The sequence below is a fragment of the Peromyscus maniculatus genome, chromosome 3 (genome assembly GCF_049852395.1).
Source record: "Peromyscus maniculatus bairdii isolate BWxNUB_F1_BW_parent chromosome 3, HU_Pman_BW_mat_3.1, whole genome shotgun sequence".
In the NCBI taxonomy this organism is placed as follows: domain Eukaryota; kingdom Metazoa; phylum Chordata; class Mammalia; order Rodentia; family Cricetidae; genus Peromyscus; species Peromyscus maniculatus.
The window spans coordinates 4,361,294-4,382,457 of NC_134854.1; the positions used below are offsets into that span (position 1 = coordinate 4,361,294).

Sequence of the window (21,164 nt, forward strand, 5' to 3'; positions counted from 1 at the left end):
AAACTGCCATGTGGGTGCCAGAAATTAAACCCTGGGTCCTCTGCAAGAACAGCCAGTGCTCTTCACTGCTGAGCCATCTCTCCAGCCCCATTTTCTTGATTTTTAATTGGTGTGGAAAGGACCTACCTAGCCCATTGTGGGTGGCACCACTTCTGGGCTGACAGTCCTTCCTTGTATAAGAATGCTAATGGCTGAGTCTCCACCCATTTCACTCTTAACACACTTGATCTCATCTGATCTTGGTAGCTAAGCAAGTTTGGCCCTGCTTAGTACTTGAATAGGACAAAGCTGGCTGAGCCTGAGCTATGGGAGTAAGCCAATAAAAGCAGGATTTATCCATGATTCTCATGTCTGCCCCTCCTTGAGTCCCTGCCATAACTTTTTCAATGATGGATTATGACCTGGAAATCTAAGCCAAATAAACCCATTCCTCCCTAAATTGCTTTTAGTTATGGTGTTTATCACAGCAACAGAAAGCAAACTAGAACAGACCTGAAAGAAATAAACGATCCCATTCACACAAACCCAACTGTGTGCAATGAAGAGCCAGCAGGGTGAGGAGATCTTCCTGTCCCATTAGGGACACCTGAGGCATATTTACTCTGGAAGCCAGAGGAGTGTGTCAATTGCCATTAAACACATGTAGCATGGTCTTGGAGCAAATTTACAGTTTCTTTGTTATTTCAGAAGTTAAAATTAGTGGTGAAAATATTAGCTGTAGAGAGAGTGTTGCCACCTGAAAACAGCTTTTGAAAAGTTAGCCCTGACCGCTGGTTATTCACCATGCAAATCTGACTTTTTCTAAGGAGCTTGATAAATGTTTGGATACCATCTCCATGGTGGTGGTGGTTTTGGTGATGGGGTGGTGATGGGTGGTGGTAGTGGCTTTGGTGGTAGGGGTAATGGTGGTGGTTTTGGTGGGGGGTAGTAATGGTGGGGTGGTGGTGTTTTTGGTGATGGGGTGGTGGTGGCTTTAGTGGTGAGGGTAATGGTGGGGGTTTTGGTGGAGGGGTGATGGCGGGGGGTGGTTTTGGTGGTGATGGTGGTGGTGTTGTTGGGGGTGGTTGTGGGGTGATGGTAGGGTAATGGAGGGTGGTTATGGGGGAAGGGGTTGGTGGTGATGGTGGTGATAGTGTGGTGGTGGTTTGGTGGTGGTGGTGTTGTAGAGAGGTAATTTAAATTTTATAAAGGTTATTGAATTTACAACTTCCAGGTCCCTCATAGTTTTGAAAATCAGATTCTAGGTTTAAAAAACGAAAATATTGTTTTCCATACATAGTTGCCATCTGGTGGAAAAATAAATAACTACAAGATATAAACAGGAAAAGCCATTCAACAGATATTGATTGAAAGGCACAACATACTAGGGACCTTTAGTCATCGAGTCTGGAATTCATTTCCCTTGAACAGGCTGGTTGCTCTTACTTTATCAAACTTTTTCTCTTTCATTTTGAATTTTGGGACTTTATTCCTTAGCTGCAGGTCCTTGGGTTATGATGTGCAAATAACCTGCCATCTTCAGGATTTTATTAACCTGGGGTCTGAGAGGGTAGTAATGTGCTCTCTGGTGTCGTGGTAATACTGTGGAAAATACAACGATTTGGCTTATAGAATTTTTTCTCCAGCTTCGCATGTCAACCTCGTATTCTAGTCTTCTAAAACAGAAGTTTTTTAAGACATTGCATCTCAAGCAAATGGCCGATATTTATTGGTTTTCCAATTAATTGTGGAATATATTACAATAGAAAACCGTATATTTGACTTACCCTAATAAAAAGTTTAACTGATAATGGTATTTGTAAAACAACAAGTCGAGTGAGGAGTTGCTTGCAGAATCCAGATCGTTGGTGTATGTATGCTCAAAACGACTCTGTCTGCTTTTCCATATATTTAAACATTTTCATAATAAAACACTGGTGGATTTGGATGTTGTGGTGATCTTGTATCACCTGTAAAGTTTTTAAATTGTTTACTCATGGTGGTCCAAGTGACTGTGTGGACCACAGATCACATTTTGAGTATCACTGCACATAAGAATGTACACCACTGAAGCATTTTCCTTCCACAGATGTGTGTTTGCATCTCTGGATTCAAATAGCTACGATTTAAAGATGTTGGGAGGGGGAAACTACACTTGTTTTGAATCTATGAAGAGTTCTTACAAATATCTTTTAATACAGAACAATGACTATATTTACATTGTATTAGGTGTTGCAAATGGAGAAGATTTGTAGTATAGAAGTGAATGTGTATTGTTACATTCAAATAGTGTAGCAGGTCTGAGCATTGCTGATGGATCCCAGGAGCAGTTCAATGGAATATTCAGGGACAACTATTTTTATCCATTTTAGCTCATCTGATACTAAAAAAATAATTCTGAGAAAATTTTTATCACTCCATTCCAACAATGAGGAAGCAGATACACCATGATTTTGCACTCCCTTATGGTTCATACCACATCTTAAAATCTCGGGTCTTCCAATGTGCTTTATGTTTTTACTTCCCAGTTGGTGAGCGGAGTAGCCCAGAGTGCAAGTGAGATGAACAGAATGGCATGGTTAAGTTTGGAACACACTGCAGCTTTAACATGGAAGGAGGGGTGACATATTTAACTGTGGGAAATAAAACTTAAGAACTTACTGCAAACTATATTATTGGAATCTAGATGTTCTATATTTAAAACTAATGACAATAATTTTTCAAATAATAATCTATACCATTACAATGGAGACAACACAAAAGTCTTTTCTTGGTAGAACTTGCAAAAGAATGTAGCCCAGCCCAAGATGGCTCAATCTTTCTATCAAGCCGTGAGACATTGGATTAAATACGGAAAGAATGCAGACTATTGCTCCTCACTTCACAGAGATCACATGGCTTTTCCTCCTTTAAGAGCCCCATTCTTGTGTATTGTCGCACGAGTTGGAAAACCAGGTAGTGTCCAGTGACCTATTCTTTTGTGTTTGTGCTTCTAACAAGTGTCTTGATATATTCTTATGTTTCAGTCTTAGTAGTTAGAAGGCCAAGAAAAATTTGTCATTGGCCTGAGCAAGTCTTAGGCTGATCAGTAAGTTGGAAAATACCTGAGAAGGCAAACTAAAGGACTTACTGTCAACTGACACTAGAAGGAAGCTTTGGAACAACTCCCTAACATTGATAACATGATGGAGTGCTCAATTTATTTTTTTAAGCTTTATATTTATCAAGTAGTGTCTTTCTTTGTATGGATGGAGACTCATCTTAGTCCTTACAGCAAAATTTGGTAAGATTTTGACAAATTTTGGCTTTAGGTTTTGTTCCAAGAGCTTTAGATTCAATATGTGGGATTTAGTTTAGTTCTAGGGAAGGGTCCTCTGAGATGAATTCTTTTCTAGGTTCCTAAAAAATGTCTAGATGTATCTTTTATTTACAGTAGCTTTTTTAGTAAAGGAGATTATTTGTGGTCAATTTCAAGAGGGTTTCTTCACATTTGATAAGGAATGGGGTTGGTTGTCAGTAGTTTCCAAGCCTTTAGGATTCACAGATTCAAAAAGAATCTCTGCTAATATCTAATGTCTCCTTCTTTTTCATATATATATATATATATATATATATATATATATATATATACACATATATACTGTGTATGTGTGTGTGTGTGTATATATATATATATATATACATATCTCCTTTATTAAAAAGTACCCTGACTGCCTAATATAAACCACTGTCTTCTCCCTAAGCTAGCGTCGAGATTTGACTACAGACTCTCTTGAGATGACTATCTCAGTGTTTATCAAGGTAGATCCATTTGTGTGCCTGTTTGTCCCAGGCAAATACATGTCATTGTCACAGTAGTGATGACTATACCCAGAACATGATTTGCTTTGATATGTATTTATTGAGAAAGGAACAGAGAGAGGATATTGAGGACCAAACAAGTGTTTCCCTTTCTTGGAACAGAAAATACCTTCTTCGTCAGGACAATGGAAGAGAGAACTCGCAAGAGGAGGTTAGTTAGGGAATGGAGAAAATGAAGCCACAGAGTGCTATCAAAGAAACCTCTGACTGCGTTTGGTTGTTCAGAGTGACCAGATGCAAATATAATTTGTATTCTGCAAAAATAAGAATTGTTTGATTTTTTTTGTGATACTCAATTTACCATTATTGTTATAGAATTTATGAATTGATAGCATCTGAAAAATAGTTAAGAAAAAAACATTCTAAATTTGATTCTTCAAGGACATTACAAATTATGAAACTCACGAGACAATGTTTTCTTTGGCATTATTGAGGAGAAGAGGCCTCTCTTATAAGTGGGACTCGTGTACTTTCTCAACATCTTCCTGCCTGAAGATATGCTGGCAGCCTTCCCAGGAACCATCTCATAGATAGCCACAGTGATTTGCCAAGAAGATAATGTTTTTCTAGTCATTATGAAATCCTTTTGAATAAAAGAAGCAGTGTGCAGTTCAGATCAGTACACTGCGCATATTAAATGCTTCTATACAAAAGTGTATTTGAAATCTTATTTGGATAGCTAGGCAGACTTGGCCTTTGAAGATATTGCTTCTTAGAGTCATCGCGTTCAATTTTGTTATTAGTTCCCTGCGACTTTGTCAAGATTTCAATTATCTCTTTGGTATATGAGCCAGGCAGATGAATGGGAAGAGTGGCATTTCAAGAGGGCCATGTATAATTAAATTTCACCAAAATGTGGAGAAACATAACATACAGGGTATGTTAAAAGCTCTCCAATGTTAGGTTGATAACACCCATACCCATGCTGAATTGGTTTGTGTGGAATTTCCACAAGAAGATCGCTGATTGGTAATTCCACAGGTGTTGGTCAGTACACAGCAGAACATCTTGGGTATACAATGGGGGGGAGGTGTAAGAAAAATAATTAAAATAGTATTATCATTAAATCCATAGGCCAAATTCCCCATTCTTTTTTCCCAGAGGTACTATGTCCTTAGTCTGGCTACTTCTCTGTTTAAACCACTTAGTCTGAAAAAGAAAATTATAATCTAGAAAACAAAGAGTGATTGTGTCAATTAAATGAAATCATGTCAGAAATCTCTAGAGAGACAATGCCTGTCCATCAGTGCATTTTTTAAAGTATGCTTAGTTCCCATGTAGCATACATCTAAGTACCTTTAAGCTTTCTCAGACAGAATTTCAAAAGTGATCTTTTGTTGTAGAGCAGAAAACTGTTATGAGGAAACCCCAAGACTAGAGACCAGCTCTATGACCAGCCTCGACTGTAGCCATAGTTTGCCTGCCTATAATACCTCTTGTTGTGAAAGAATGTTGGATTAAGATATGTGACTTTTAATGAGACTTGACATATCAGTGTCACACAGTATCTTAACTGTGTGACATATCGTATATGAAAAGCTATTTATAAAAATTATATATAATTCCTCCTATAAAAACAACATTTGATGTAGGAAATTTGATTATTAGACTGCAAATTTTACTTTGCTCGCAATATGAATCTCATGCCTCCCTTGGACAATACTAATTTTGCTTCCTTTCCTTTGGGATGTTTTCTCATCTCCAATTCAAATGGATAAGTTCCATGACTTATACTTTTCTTGTAACATATTATAGAAAATCTAATTGATTTGTTAATGGAGGAATTATGAAAGTGACAGGTGTTCACAAATATTCTTTCACTGTCTCACTTGTTTACTCCTTTCCAGTGTTTTTTTTTTTTCTGGTGCCTCTGGCATTGGGTTGCATCCTGGACCTGTCTTCCACTTGTCTTGTAGCTCTGCACCCACAAATTGTGGCTCCTACTCTCAATATTAGGCTTTTCTCAATTTTTGTGACATCTTTTCTCATGATTCTTTCCTTCTGCGATATTGTTCCCATTGTATGCATGCATATAAAACTAAATCAGTATACCTTCCTGACTTTATATATTTTAAGCATGCAACAGAATGAATAGAAGAATTAGGTCACTAGTCACTTTCTCTTCCAAACAACTCATTCAAAGCTTGCTTGCTCATCCAATAGGTATTTTATAAGTGCTTGCTCTGTGTGTGACTTGATGCTTAGGTCTTACAGACAGTGAGATGACTGACTTTGTGGGATTTATTGATTAAAACATATGAATCCACTAGCTAATTAAATATTGTAGTTGCAATGTGAAAAATACTTTAAAGGAAGAAGGAAGTTTTATATATAAGCCAAGATCTGGTCATGCTAAGGGAGGAATCTCTGAGATCTGAAGATAATTAAATGATGATAAAATGGACTGTAAAAGTTTTGGATGACTAGAACATGGAGACAGATCCACAGAGAGTGAGTTTCAGGTAAGATAGAGAATTGGCAGTTTTGTAAGGCTATGGAGACCTTGGTACCAATTTTATTTTTAAATTGTTGAGTTGACATGACCTGAGATTTCTGTTGTTGTTGTTGTTGTTTAACATTATTTTTGTATCGGTGAAGAAAATGTGTTGGGTAAAGTAATAGTGGGACTTGCTAACTGCCAGAAATCTCCCAAGCTGGGGAAACCAGTGAAGAGTCAGCTGACAATTTAGTCCTAGGAAGAAACATGAAGAACTTTTGCGGGGAGGTGAAGAGGTGAAAGGGGATTGGAGGACCCCTGGGGTAGGATGAGTGGAGTACAGTGACAAGTTGTGTGTGAGCAGAAATAGCCTGAAGAAAATGGGATTGTCAGGAATGTTTTCCAAGTCTCAAGGATAGAAATCGGTATGTAACACTGGAAGGGGAGGCACAGAGGTGTGGGGAAATGTTTTAAACTGACCTGAGACTTGTGAAGTTAAAGTGCCCTTAGGGCTTATAAGAAGAGGACTCAGTAATATTAGGGGTCTCTGTCTGTAGCTTACAGTGAATGTGGACGGGGGTGTTAGTGGGTCACACTTTGTGGAGATGCTGGAAGCAAAGTGGAGTGCCCCAGAACTGTCAGATGGTGATCAGCGTGATACCCCTGAAAGGAAGTGTACCATCAGGGCAGCAGGCCCTGCCTTCTGTGTACAGAGCCAAGAGAACTGTTCTCCACAAAGCTCTTGTATTCTGGAGTCCCTGCCTTTTTAGCATGGCTTTACCTGTGCTTTTGGTTATAGATTTGTGCATTTCCTCTGGTCTCTCCTGCAGCTATCCATCTCTTAGGACACGTTCTTCGTTACTGAAGAGTTGATCATCTTCAGGCAGTTACTACATTTTCAACACACCTTTCTTTGAATCCTGATAAGTGACAGGCTTTTTTTAGACTTTAGACTCATCAGCAAACAAAATGGAATCAACCCTATTGGCACCTATTTTTACTTTGGGGCAACATATAATCAATAGATGTCAGCAGTGTTTTGTGCAAAAGAATAAAACAGGGTAAGGAGGGAAAGAATGATGAATGAGAGATAGAGGGAGGATAGGGATTCCCCCCCCTTTTTTTATTCTTCTCTCATAGATATCCCAGCCACAGTTTCCTCTTCCTCCTCTCCTCCCAGGCCCTCCCCTATATCTCCTGTCTCCCCCAGATCCACTACTCTGTTTCCTTTTGGAAAAGAGCAGGCCACCCAGGGATATCAACCAAACATAGCATAGCAAGTTACAATAGGACTGGAGATTCCTCTTAAGAGATGATGGTAGTGAGACCCAAGTGAAGTAAGAGGACATGCCTTGTGGATGTGTGAGCAGGCATCTCTTCCTTTAGAACAAGTCATTTCAAAACTATCAGCATAAAAGCCATGAACTATCTCGTCTTTTCTCAAGTAGGAATCTAGGAGGCAGCCTGGCTGTGTGTTTGCGCTTAAGGTTTTTTTTTTTTTTTTTTTTTTTTTTTAAAGATTTATTTATTTATTATGTATACAGTGTTCTGCCTATATATATGCCTGCAGGCCAGAAGAGGGCGCCATATCTCATTATAGATGGTTGTGAGCCACCATGTGGTTGCTGGGAATTGAACTCAGGACCTCTGGAAGAGCAGCCAGTGCTCTTAACCACTGAGCCATCTCTCCAGCCCCCACGCTTAAGGTTTCTTAAAAGGATGAGATCAAGTTGTCAGCTATTACTGCAGGCACCTCAAGGATCAATAGAGACTGAAGAATTAGCTTTCCAGTTCACTGACGTGGTTCTGAACAGACTTCTGTTCATTAAGGGCTGTTAGACTGAGGACCTCAGGTCCTTGTTTCACAGCAACTTTCCTCCCACGGGGCACATGTTAAAGGACCAAGAGCAAGGAAGAGTGCCATGGCCTGTTCCAACCTCATCTCAGAAGTGACCCAGTGTTAGTTCTGCTGGGTCTTCTGTGCTACCAAGTTGCCTTTTCTACTTCTTGAGTGTGATTTCCCAGCTTTGCTTCTCTCTGCTTTGATAAGTCTTTTTGCACCCTGATAGGCCTCTCCGCCAACACAGCCATCAAAATTAGACCGAATCAAGAAAAGCCCAGGTTTAAGCGTTCCTGGGTGACTCCCAGGCCCCTCAGAGAGGAGACCCGGGTGAGAGACCAGAAGAACCACATGTTTGTTTTCTGGGATACAATTTATATACCCTGTGGGAGTGGTCTTGAGCATCTCTGGGGGAGGAGCTGTGTTTGGTGGGCTTTGAAGGGGTGAGTTTGGGGAAAGAGATGGGGGAGGGGAGTTGAGGTGGATCTTCCATCAGAACATTTCAGACTCTTGGGGTATAGGGTTGCCAGGGTGTCGGGGGTTGAGTAGAGCTCCCACCCAAACATGCTTCTCTCAGACTTTCTTTTCCATTCACACTTTCTAAAAGCACAGTTTAGGGTTCCTTTATCAACTTTATTGTGTCCGGTCCCCTTGGTTCCCTCCTGCAGCTGGCTCTTCTTCCATCTTCAGTTCAATAAATGTCCCCTGCCCAAGGTGACCTGGGAGCAGGAAACGGCAAACAGATCTGTTTTCATTTGATCCGTTTGTTCTAGAGGCCTCTGGTTCTTTCTTGCTGCTGTCTTTGGAAGTATCTCCTCGATTAGCTGCTAGTGTGTGTGTATTTGCTTTCTGTTTCCATGATTCTCCTCACTGCTACTGGATACATTTTTTTTTGTTGGTTTTGTTTTCTTTAATTTAGTCACTTAAAGGCTTTTGTTCTTCTCTGTACTTTTATTATTTTATCTTAACTGTACTTTTTTTTCCTGACCACTACCCAAACCAAATTAGGTATTCCTGACACTTACAATATCTACCACTTTGATTTAAAAAGTAGATACACGTTTCCACCTTTATTATTTATTGTAGTTACAGTTATAGAAAGAGTGAAAATCTTACTTTTCCCACCTTAGGTTCCATATCTAGTACCTCACGAAGTATTCTACCATTCTGTCTTCTCTCCTCCCTGCCTCACCTTCTTCTAGCCTTGCCACCCTTGTGCTAGTTCATCAAGGCTGCAGTCTCCTTTTGGTCATGGGTCTCTGTCTTAGATCCAGTAGTTTGCTATCTGCCCTTGTTGCTGGCACCACTGTTTGAAACATTCTGCTCAATGTGTTCACACTAGGTCATCTAGCCACCCTAGGCCCCTGCATTAGTAAGGATTCTTTAGAACAGTGGTTCTCAACCTGTGGTTCAGGACTCGTTTGGGGGTCACATATCAGATATTTACATTACAGTTTATAACAGTAGCAAAATTAGAGTTATGAAGTAGCAACAAAAATAAATCTATGGCTGGGGGTCACCACAACATGAGGAATGTTGAGAACCACTGCCACTGAGGGAGAGAACTGATAAAGTGAATAGATATCACAATGGGGATTTAATAGATGGGCCTACATGCTATAGAATGGGTCATCAGGCTGTGGATTGCAGGGCTGCTCAGGCTATGTGGCTGGATGACTCAGCCGTTCTCATTTAACACTGAAAGCCCAGAAATATACTCAGGGAGCTGCTGGTCTTGTCTTTGTTGGAAGGCTGAAGACGGTAGATTCTGATGTCAGTAAAAGTCATCAACAGTCATACTAGCAAGAAGTGAAGGCCTACAGGATAAATCGGCACTTGTTTTCCCTCTGACCTCTTTATGTATTGAATGCCCACTTGGGGAAGTGCTGCCTACCCAGTAGGATGTTCCCATCTCATTTTATCTTTCTAGGAAACATTCTCCAGACCCACCTTAGTTGATTCCATATCTAATCAAGTTGGTAAGCAAGGTTAACCATTACAACATCATCAACTAGAACCTGGACTTCTCTCTTGCACACTTCATTTTCTCTTCTAATCTCTACTGGTCTTCCTGGTTAAATTTTTTGGCTGTAGTCATTCATATTTAATATCTGTATATAGTAGGAAAGTTTTCAGATTTCTCTTTGAAGATCTTAATGTTTTATTCCTCTATTCATTTTGTTCCTATTCATTTACTTTTCTTAAACACTCGCCCTTTTATCTTTACAGTTCACAGGCTGTTAAAGACACAGGTCTCTGTTCTGGGCTCTCCCCATTCTCTCTCTCACTTCCCACCTGAGTTGGTAACTCCATTTCTTTGGTTTTCTCTCCTTTTATATGAGCATCTATTATTGTTCTTGCCCTGTTTCCTTTTGTTGTTGATCTTTCTCCCTCAGGGAGCGTGAACTTGTCAGGATTTGGTCTTTGATGGATTCATGTGTGTGCCACAAACACTTAGCAGAATCCTAGCATTTTGTTACCATTTAGCAAATGTCAATTATATAGTTGGAGTGAGTTAGTGAAGCCTTGGTTATGGTTTTCTAGGAGAAAAACAGTCCAGAAACGATATTCATTCATGGTTTTGCTTCAAAACTAGGGTCACTTATGGGGACTCTACCTCTTGGTTATATGTTAGACATAAGGTGAAAAAACAAAATAACTGCTCGAGTAGAGTGTTAGAAATCAATAGTTTTCCTGTAGTGAGACTTGAGATATTTGTATTTAAATTTATATTTTGCTGTTCATGGTATACACATTACACAATTTCTAAAAAGATTCAACTTTAGGTATTTTCTGGGGAAGCAACATTACATATAGCACCAGTAGTTCTTTTCTTGAATCAACTGAGAAGCAAAGTACATAAAATTGAACAGGAAATACATGAACAAGAGGCAATGCATAAACAAGAGTGAATGGCTACTATGGGCAAAGAAAGCAATAAAAGAAATATTAGAAATAGGAGTCACGGCATCTGACAGAAGAAGGAAGAAATCCAGAAGAGAATTCCATTCTACCAACCCCTGACCTCACTAAACATATTTCATGGTATAACAATAAATTATTACATTGCCACAGTGGTGGACATAGGGGATCTGTTCCTTGAGAGTTCTGGGGTGAATGAATCTACAGGGAGATTCTAGCCTCTGGAATTTACTGGGAATCTGCCAGTGTAGATGGGCTCTGAAAAGGCACCCCCCCCCAGCTCAGCTTGCCATGTCCTGGGTCTATAGGTACAAGCCACCATTGTTCTTATACCTGTCCAGATATAATTTGATTGGCTTGGAGACATAAAAACCAAGATATAGAGACTTTCCAATTGTAAGAGATCCATAACTGTAAAGAGATAGCATGCATTGTGTGTATATTTTATGTATGTGATTGCCTCAGGTAGAAGCAACTAATACTGTAGTATGGAGTCAAGTGACCAAAATATCTAAGAGTAATTGGATGAAATAAGAAACAAAAAAAGCTTTTGTGAATTACCCAAGGGAGAACTAAAACATTTGGGAAAATTTTGGAGTCAGGAGGCCACATATGCCAGATAGTGGGACAAGTGAGTCACCTGATTTGTGTGGTACATGTTTGTGACTGGTTTGCACATATACGGATGTGGTGGAATAGTCAAATGGTGTAATCCTAACTTAAGAGTACGTAATCATTCTGAGTGAGTTCTTAGGAACAAACTTGCGCTTTGGGGAGCTGGAGCTACAGCTCAGCAGTCAAGAATGCTTACAGCACAATCATAGGGACCCAAAACCCATGTTGTTACAGGTTTTCCCTACATGCCTATAACTCCAATGCTCAGGTGCAGTCAGGACAGGATCACTGGAGCTGGTTAGCTTCCAGTCTAGCTAATGGAGTGAAAGCCACAGGTTCATGGAGAGACCAAGCCTCAGAGGGTAACTGGAGCTGGCTGGTTTCCAACCTAAGAAAACAAAAGCCACAATACAGGGAAAGACCTGGCCACAGAGGACTAGGAGAAGAGTGATAAAGATACTTGATATGCTAACCCTCACATGCATGCATGCATGCGGGCATGTGAACACACACACACACACACACACACACACACACACACACACACACTAACTTAATTGACATTTTTGTCCTATAAGCACAGTAGTAGCAGCATGTAATAATACATGGTAGTTGCATTAGTTTTTCAGTTTCTTCTGGAAAAATTCTGTCATATAAGAAGAAATCAGAAACAATAACAGTATAATATTAATATTGGTGACAAAATAGTTGGATTCATATGCATATCGTTGACAAAACAGTTGTTGAATGAATCTGCAATGGTCTTTAGATTCATAACTTAGAAGAGAAAGATCAGTACCAAGTCTTGTGTCTCTTCAAAATAGAACATTATTGATTGCTACCCATCTCCCCCTATATGTTTCTTTAGTCTGTTTCTCTGTAATTATTTTTTACTCTTTAGTTGATTATGTTACCTGGTAATAATAAATATTAGATGTGCTATATTCTTACCTAGTATTAGTAGAAACTCACAACTCTCTTACAGGTATTTTTTTCTCTCCTCATATCCATTTTCTCTTGCTATCAGACAAGTATTGAAGCTGTGGAGCTGATGAAATCAGAGAAAGAGACAAACATCTCTGACCTCTGAGTCATGAAGTAATTTGGGTTAACAGCTACATAGGATGTTTATTGACTTCAGTTGTAGTTCTACAAAACTTTCGGGCTCCACACCCTGTGTACTTCAGAGTTGCCTGGGACTCCCAAATATATGTAGGAAAGTTGGTAATGTATTTCCAACTACTTTCTTAACGATTTGAGTGAGAATGAAGGAGGTGACCAGCTGATGAGAGAGTTATAAACAACAGAAGTTTAGTTCTTCTAGTTTCTGAATCTGGGAAGTTCTAAGTTAGAAGTTCTCAACCTGTGGGTCATGACCCCTCTGGGGGTGGAACGAGGGTCACCTAAGACCATTGGAAAACACAGATATTTATATTAAAATGCATAACAGGAACAAAATTATAGTTATGAAGTAGTAACAAAAATAATTTTATGGTTGGGGGTCACCACAGCATGAGGAACTGTATTAAAGTGTCACAGCATTAGGAAGGTTGAGAACCATTACTCTAAGTCAAAGTGCCAGAGGATGTTGTGTTTTCCTAGACCATTGTTTTCAGAACTGCATACTGCCTCTCTCAGCTTTTCAACAGTTTTGAGAGATTTGGGACTCCGTTCATATGTTGCCATGTATTGTATTATACTTGTGTATCATGAATCTTAAAAGTTCTTATTAATAAAAACAAATCCGCTGCCAGTTATTGGAGTGAATGCTGGAAGATCAGAGAAGCAGAATAAGCCACAGCCACCTCATCTTGCCAACTTCTCAGCTGATCCTGTTTCCTCAGACTGGAAGCGTCTGAGTCCTCATCCAAATGGATCTCAGCTGAACTGCTGCTAAAAGCCTAAAAGCTTAACCAGCTCTAGTTCCTGGTTCTCATGCCTTACATTCCTTTCTGCTTTCTGCCATCACTTCCTGGGATTAAAGGCGTGTGTCACCATATCTGGCTGTTTCCAATGTGGCTTTGAACTCACAGAGATCCAGATGGATCTCTGCCTCCAGAATGCTAGGATTAAAGGTGTGTGTGCCACCATTTTCTGGCCTCTGTATCTAATGGCTGTTCTGTTCTCTGATCCCAGATAAGTTTATTAGGGTGAACAATATATTGGGGAACACAATATCACTACATACTTGTGTTATACACTTTGAGCCATGGTAGAACATTTAGTGCCCTGTCTAGATTGCTTAAAGGATAGGTATTAGTGACCATACCTAATTATAGATATGTTTGATTTTGTTTTTCAGGTTTTTCTAAAGAGTGACCGAGTGGCTAGAATGGTTCAGAGTGGAGGATGTTCTGCTAATGATTTCAGAGAGGTGTTTAAGAAAAACATAGAAAAACGTGTACGCAGCTTGCCGGAAATAGATGGCCTAAGCAAGGAGACTGTGCTGAGCTCATGGATAGCCAAATATGATGCCATTTACAGGGGTGAAGAAGACTTGTGTAAACAACCAAACAGGATGACCCTGAGTGCCGTGTCTGAGCTTATTCTGAGCAAGGAGCAGCTCTATGAAATGTTCCAGCAGATCTTGGGTATTAAAAAACTGGAACACCAGCTACTTTATAATGCATGCCAGGTAAGTGCTATGTCTGATGCGTGGAAGGAATGTTGAGTGTTTATTACCCTATGAAGAAGTGTTTTGCATCCTACAATCAATTTTCTTGAATAGTTGAGTGAGATTGAATTTTAATAAATCGAAGAGTGATATTTGAAAGCATCTTTGAAAAAAGTTGAGTGGAGGGAGAAGAATGTCAGTATCATTAGTGAGTCACAATTAGTCACATGTGTCCTACTTAAGGACATCAAGTGTGTGCCTACTAGGCATATACATGGTGAACCCTGAATAGAAAAATGACAATCATCTGCTGCCTCAACAATGTCCCCAATATATCATAAGCCAGTGCTCCTCAGTGCAAAATAATTTGTCATAAAGGTATGATGCTAGTCTTCAGAGTATTATGGAAATAATTGAAATTTCAAATATTTTTCTTTACCTCAGCGTGGAAGCAATGAATTGAGGATGATTGTTAAACTGGCTAATTTAAAGCAATGACAACTAATAATTTGTTTTCTCTTAAGTTGTTATTCTAGTCATGCATATGAAAAATTGAATAAAATCTCATATGGTTTTCATTTTTAGACTGAATGATTTGTCTAATAATGTATGCCTTAGATTTTTTGCATTTCTTGCTTATTTTGGGTGTATACATTATTTAACTCAGCCCTAATATACAATTCAAATTACTGAAATTCTACCATTTTAAAATTCATTAAGAATTGCACTTCTATATTGTATACATATTTATTTTTAATCTTTTTGTAAATTCATTTTTTTCTTAATTTCTGCATCCTATTCATGTTCCTTACTTTGGATCAACCAATTTGTGAATAATTTTAGATTAATAAATTAAGAATTAGTTAATGATAATAAATTAATATGTCACTTAACCCTACAAACAATTTGTGCACTCACTATGATTATTTTCACATTGTCATTAAGCCAGGTGGTGGTTTGATAGTGGAGGATGACTGCACATCACAATCTTATATATTAACAAATATGTACACCTAAGACATTGCTCTCATAGTATCCATAGGTGGCCTTTTGAACAGGTAATGTTGATGAACATAACTAAGTAATAAAATTGAGATTCAATCACTCAGTAGCTGTTTAGAGAAAATTTATTTATCAAAAGTTTCACTAAGTTAAAGAAAACAAGCTGAACAAACCACTTTCCATGTTCCAAATGGAGTGGAGTGGTAGAACCCCCAAGTAATTATCTACACATTTCAGTTTATACTGCTTATGGTAGGCCTGTAAAATACAATTCTACATATTATAGGGTAATAGTTATTAACAAAAAATCTTTTGTCGTCTTTATAAGACTGTTCTTACATTTGAGGTTTGGACCTTGTAATTTCTCTCTTCTGTGACTTGTAGCACACAATACTTCCAATTCAAATCACTGATGTAATAGTGGATTTTATGTTTTCATTCAGTTCTATCAGAATTTGCCTCATGTAGACATGTCTATTAGGACCTGTTCTGACTTCTTGTAAAATTGCATCTTTTATCATGATTTTTTTTTTGTTTCTCTAAAGCCTACTTTGTCTTAGACTAATGGAGCTAGCTGCAGCTTTCCTATGATTAGAGGTAGATATTGTTTCCTTGTGTTGACTTTTAACATAATTCTTTATTTTCAAAGATGTAATTGAGTTTTGAAGGTTTGTTTTGTTTACACCTACTCAGATAGTTTTGCCTTTCAATGCATGTGTTTAAACCACTCATTACTGTAGTTGACTTAAATAATATAATCCATTGCCACAACCTCGCTATTTTCCTTTGTCCCTATCTCATTTTCTGTCTTCTGTAGCTTTTAATACTTGTTGTGATTTCCTTTTATATATTCTTTTGATATGGCACACATATTCAGTTTTTAAGTATATTTACTAGGTATCCTGTTATACATTAGATCTTTTTTTTTTTTTTTTTTTTTTTTGGTTTTTCGAGACAGGGTTTCTCTGCGTAGTTTTGCGCCTTTCCTGGAGCTCACTTGGTAGCCCAGGCTGGCCTCGAACTCACAGCGATCCGCCTGGCTCTGCCTCCCGAGTGCTGGGATTAAAGGCGTGCGCCACCACCGCCCGGCTATACATTAGATCTTAAAAGAACCCAAGTCATCCCTCATGTGACACTAGAGAATTTTAAGTACAATTCAGCTTCCCTACAATTCAGTGTTCCCAAGTTCTTTCTTTCTTATGATGTATTGGTATAATTTATTTTGACTATGATATGCTATAGTCATTCAATACATTGTGACAATTATTGTTTTAAGCAGTTAACTTTTCTATTATGAATAAAATGTTCTTCATTACTGTTACAGTGATTTTTTTTTTATTAGCACTAGCACTTTCTGTTGAGTTTTAAATTTTTTCCTTTGAGACTATCAGCATATTAATAGTTGTAATTAAATCTCTTCATTTGACAGTTGCTTTTGGATCAGATGTTTGCTTTGTCCCATCAGAGTCCTTTTCATCTCTTTACATGCATCTTGAATTGGTCTAGAAAGCCAGGTATGTTATATCAGGTGATAGGATCTGAGCTAATAAGGCTTTCAAGAATTGTCCTAATATGACCATGGATTGGGTTGTGCCTTTTTTCTGTGGCCATACATGCAAGAAACTTCAAAATCCCCCAGTATGTTTGTGTTTCTGTTTTGTTTTTCTTTTTAACTGACTAATTGTATTTGACAGTTTTATACATGTTTATAATGTATTCAGTTTTCTCTCTTGCTCATACTCTATCACTTCCCTTCCATCTCTAGCAACCCCCACCCATTTCTACCTGTTCCTTTCCCACATTCAAGACTTGGTTTTGTTTATGATGCACTTAGTTTAACCAAGGCCATTGTGTGACCACTAGATTGGAAGTGACTTCTTCTATAATGTATGTATGTTTATCTTTAACCTTTATGCAAATCTTTCTTTTAAAATTTCTGTATCCTATTCATGTTCCTTATTTTGCATCACTAATTTTATTGTGAATAATTTTAGATGAATAAATTAAGAATTAATTAATAATAAAGTAACACTGCAAGTAATTCATTTACTCACCATAATGGTGTTCACTGTGTCATTGTGCCTGGTGGGATCATCAGTGGGTACATAACTGAAGGCAATGATTTGCTCTCTCTCTGAGTCTGTCAGCAGGAAATAGTTCAGCAGTGAGGAGTAGGATTCCTTAACTCCTCCTCCATCCGTACTTGTTTGGTTCCTGTGTTCCTTGACTCTGAGCTTCTCTGTGCTTTTCACAGAGAGTCTGCATCTCACATCTGTTGTTAGTTGTTTTTTGCTCTTTTGGGTGGCCTGCCACCCAGCTCCCAAATAAATCTCTCACAGAAGCTTATTCTTAATTATAAACACCTGGCCTTAGCTTGGCTTGTTTCTTGCCTGCTTTCCTTAACTTATATTATCCCGTCTACTTTTGTTTCTGGGCTTTTCCCTTTCTCTTACTTCTAAAAATCTTGTTCTTATTCCGTGACTTGCTGTGTAACTGGATGGCTGGCTCCTTCTCTGGTTATTTCTTCTTCCTTCCCACTTTCTCCTTCTATATATTTTCTCTGCCTGCCAGCCATACCTATCCTTTCTCCTGCCTTACTATGGGCCATTCAGCTCTTTATTGGACTACCAGATGTTTTATACAGGCAAAGTAACACAGCTTCACAGACTTAAACAAATGCAACATAAAAAAAGTAATACACCTTAAAATAATATTCTACAACCTGTCTAAAAAGAAAGTTTTTTAACTCTAACATAATATAATTACATACAACAAAAAGTTATCGAGTAAGAATTAATTTACAATATTCAGTCCATTTACATTTAGAAAATTCAGAGAAAGCACTCCACCATCCATCCATCTTAGAGACTCCAAAGTTGTACACATAATTTACTGTCTATCATAACTAAGGAAAACTGAAACTATAACTATCTAGTCTTCAACTCCATCAAAGACACAGAAATTTGTAATATTATCTAACAACAGAGACAGTTCACTGCCTGGACAGTCTTCCAAAGTTCCTCTGCAACACTGGGGCATACATCTTTAGCCTACAGGCCTAGAATATCTGGCAGACTTTTCTATGAAGCAGGAGCTTTGGACTGTCCTGCCTTATTTTGGCAAAGTTCATCAGTCACTTTCCTCTGTGTCCTACAGAATGTCTGGCAGACTCTTCTGTGAAGCAGGAATTTTTGAAGGACTGTTCTGCCTTGTTTTGGCAAAGTTCAACAGTCTTTTCTCTGTATGTCTTGCATGTCCAGTCTGCACAGCACATTGTCAGCAGTCAAAGGCAAGAACAGTTTCTTTTCCCAGTAGCTAACCTTGCCACAATGAAAGCAAACTCCATAAGGAGTTTTTCCATTTTCCATCATCATCTTCTCTGAAGGAAATTGGTGCTGCATGGAGCAGATGTGTCTCACTGTCTTGAAAACCTTTAAGTTAACAAAACATTTTAAATGCTATATTCTATAGTTCTTTGAAGTATTTGAAGACCATCTATCTAAATTATATCTATTTAACCTAGAAAACATACCTAACATATCTATAAATTTGATTGTTTTAAATGACTAACTACTGACCTATGTTTATTGATTGTCCTATATAGTTTATAATAATAGCTTTCAAAAACTACAACTTTACCTTACATTTTTAAATGAGCTGCATAGTTACAATACCTTAAACAAGAGTACAAACATACATACAATATGTGGTAACAAAAACATCCTTAAAAAATTGTATCAATACACAAAAACCCTTTAGAAAAGAGGGGAGAGAGAGAGAGTTGTAACAAAAGTTAACTTAAATTTGTATTAATATACAAAAGTCCTTACAAATACAAAATATTTGAGATCAATAGTTATCCCTTAGTTTATAGTAGATTCAATAATCTACCCTATTTAAAGTATATTTGACAATCTACCCTTCCATCTTCCATTCCTATATTCCCTTAAATTCTAACAAATATCTGTAACCCACCAAATAACCAAAGACACCCTACCCCATCTTTTGGTGAAGTGGACATAGTGTTCTCCAAACTGCTTCCTGCTGTCTGTGAATGAAGTATCCCAAATATAATCCCAAGTCCTGAGAACACCAACCTTAACCTTTGTTGATAGATATTACCTGTCAAGTTTCAGGAGGTCTCCCCTGATCAAACCTGATCCATATTAACCCAGAAGGAATCCACAGCATCTTATCTCCTGTGGAACAAAACTCCAAAATATTTTTTATTTCCATTTGGCAAATATATTTTTTGACTTTTTAAAAGTTAAGGCATTCCTAAATGCCTATAGGCTGATTTATTTCAACAGTCCCTGCTTCAATTCCATGTCTCTTAGGAGCTCTCCTTTGCTTTTCAACAATCAAAAAATTCAAAATCAACACAATAACATACAGGATCCAGACTCCCTGTGTATTTCCCATCTTATGTGGCTTTTTTCTTTTATATTACTTTTACTCTCTCTTGAAAGATTTTATTATTATTTTTAAACTATTCATTTCTTTCTATGACTATACCCTTTTTCTTTTCTTAAGCCTATACACATTGCTAAACACACTGTAACCTGTTTAGAGGTTTTTCAGTCTGGACATCTTTTACCTTTTACTGTATATCTTCAGCCTTTTTTTTTTTTTTTTTTTGACCTTATGAGCAAACCTTTAAACTGCTAACCTACACCTGGATCCTCCACACATGGCTCTCAGCTGGCTCTACCTGCTTCTTGGGTCATGAAAACCAAGTGTGAAACTCACAGCCTGTCGGAGGTTTGTCTGACCAGGAACTGCATTCAACCTTCCTAGAGCTCTAGAATGATGATGCTTGTTCTATGCCAGGCGTTTTAATTTAGGTTTTTGTTCCTTCTTAACTCACTAACTGTTCAAGGTATCAATGTCTGGCAGAAACTATCCAGCAGAAACTCTTAAAGGAGCTGTATTTTTTTTAAGCTTTCTCAGGCCTTAGGGATATTCAAATGCCATGTTGGTGTGCGAAAATGATGTTGGTATTTTACTCTTTGGGGGGGCCCGCCACCCAGCTCCCAAGTAAATCACACACAGAGGCTTATTATTTCTTATAAATGTCTGGCCTTTGCTTGGTTTGTTTCTTGCCAGCTTTTCTTAACTTAAATTATCCCATCTACCTTTTGCCTCTGGGCTTTTCCCATTCTCTTTCTTCTGTAAATCTTATGCTTACTCTGTGGCTTGCTGTGTAGCTGGGTGGCTGGCCCCTGATGTCCTCCTCCTTCTCTGGCTTCTAGATCTCCTTGTCCCAGATTTCTCCTTTTGTATATTCTCTCTGCCTGCCAGCCCTACCTATCCTTTCTCCTGCCTTGCTATTAGCCATTCAGTACTTTATTAGGCCATCAGGTGTTTTAGACAAACAAAATATTCACAGCTTTACAGAGTTAAACAAATGCAACATAAACAAAAGTAACACACCTTAAAATAACATTCCCCAACCCATGTCTGCCTTGGCTGTTGTCCACTGAGATGTTGGAGATGTATCCATAGCAATGCTGGAAAAGGGGAGGGGTGCCTTTCCTTGGTTAAATCTTTTGATGGACCCTATGTCTCTGTGATAGAACCTTTGTGTTTCTCGTTCTTGTCCAGGGGACTCATTCCTTTCTACCTCAAAATCCCTCATTTCCTTCTGTACTAAAGACTTCACAATGTGTATTTTTAAGATTGATTTATTTATTATGTACACAGTGTTCTGCCTGCATGTATGTCTGCATGCAGGAAGAAAGCACCAGATCTCATTATAAATGGTTGTAAGCCACCATGTGGTTGCTGGGAATTCAACTCAGAACCTCTGGAAGAGCGGCCAGTGCTCTTAACCTCTGAGCCATCTCTCCAGCCCACAGTGTATTTTCTTAAGCTCTGTGTACCCTGATCACTAA

At 38.3% G+C, this 21,164-nt stretch overlaps 1 protein-coding gene across 10 annotated transcripts in view; it reads left to right on the forward strand.

The window, feature by feature from the left end:
- Cadps2 (calcium dependent secretion activator 2) overlaps nt 1–21,164 on the forward strand; it is a 544,863-nt gene that overhangs the window by 196,980 nt on the left and 326,719 nt on the right. For all 10 annotated transcript variants that reach the window (XM_016006862.3, XM_016006864.3, XM_076566153.1 and 7 more), the window contains exon 3: nt 13,957–14,289. In XM_016006862.3, coding sequence (XP_015862348.3) covers nt 13,957–14,289 — 333 coding nt within the window. The remainder of the gene's footprint in view (nt 1–13,956; nt 14,290–21,164) is intronic.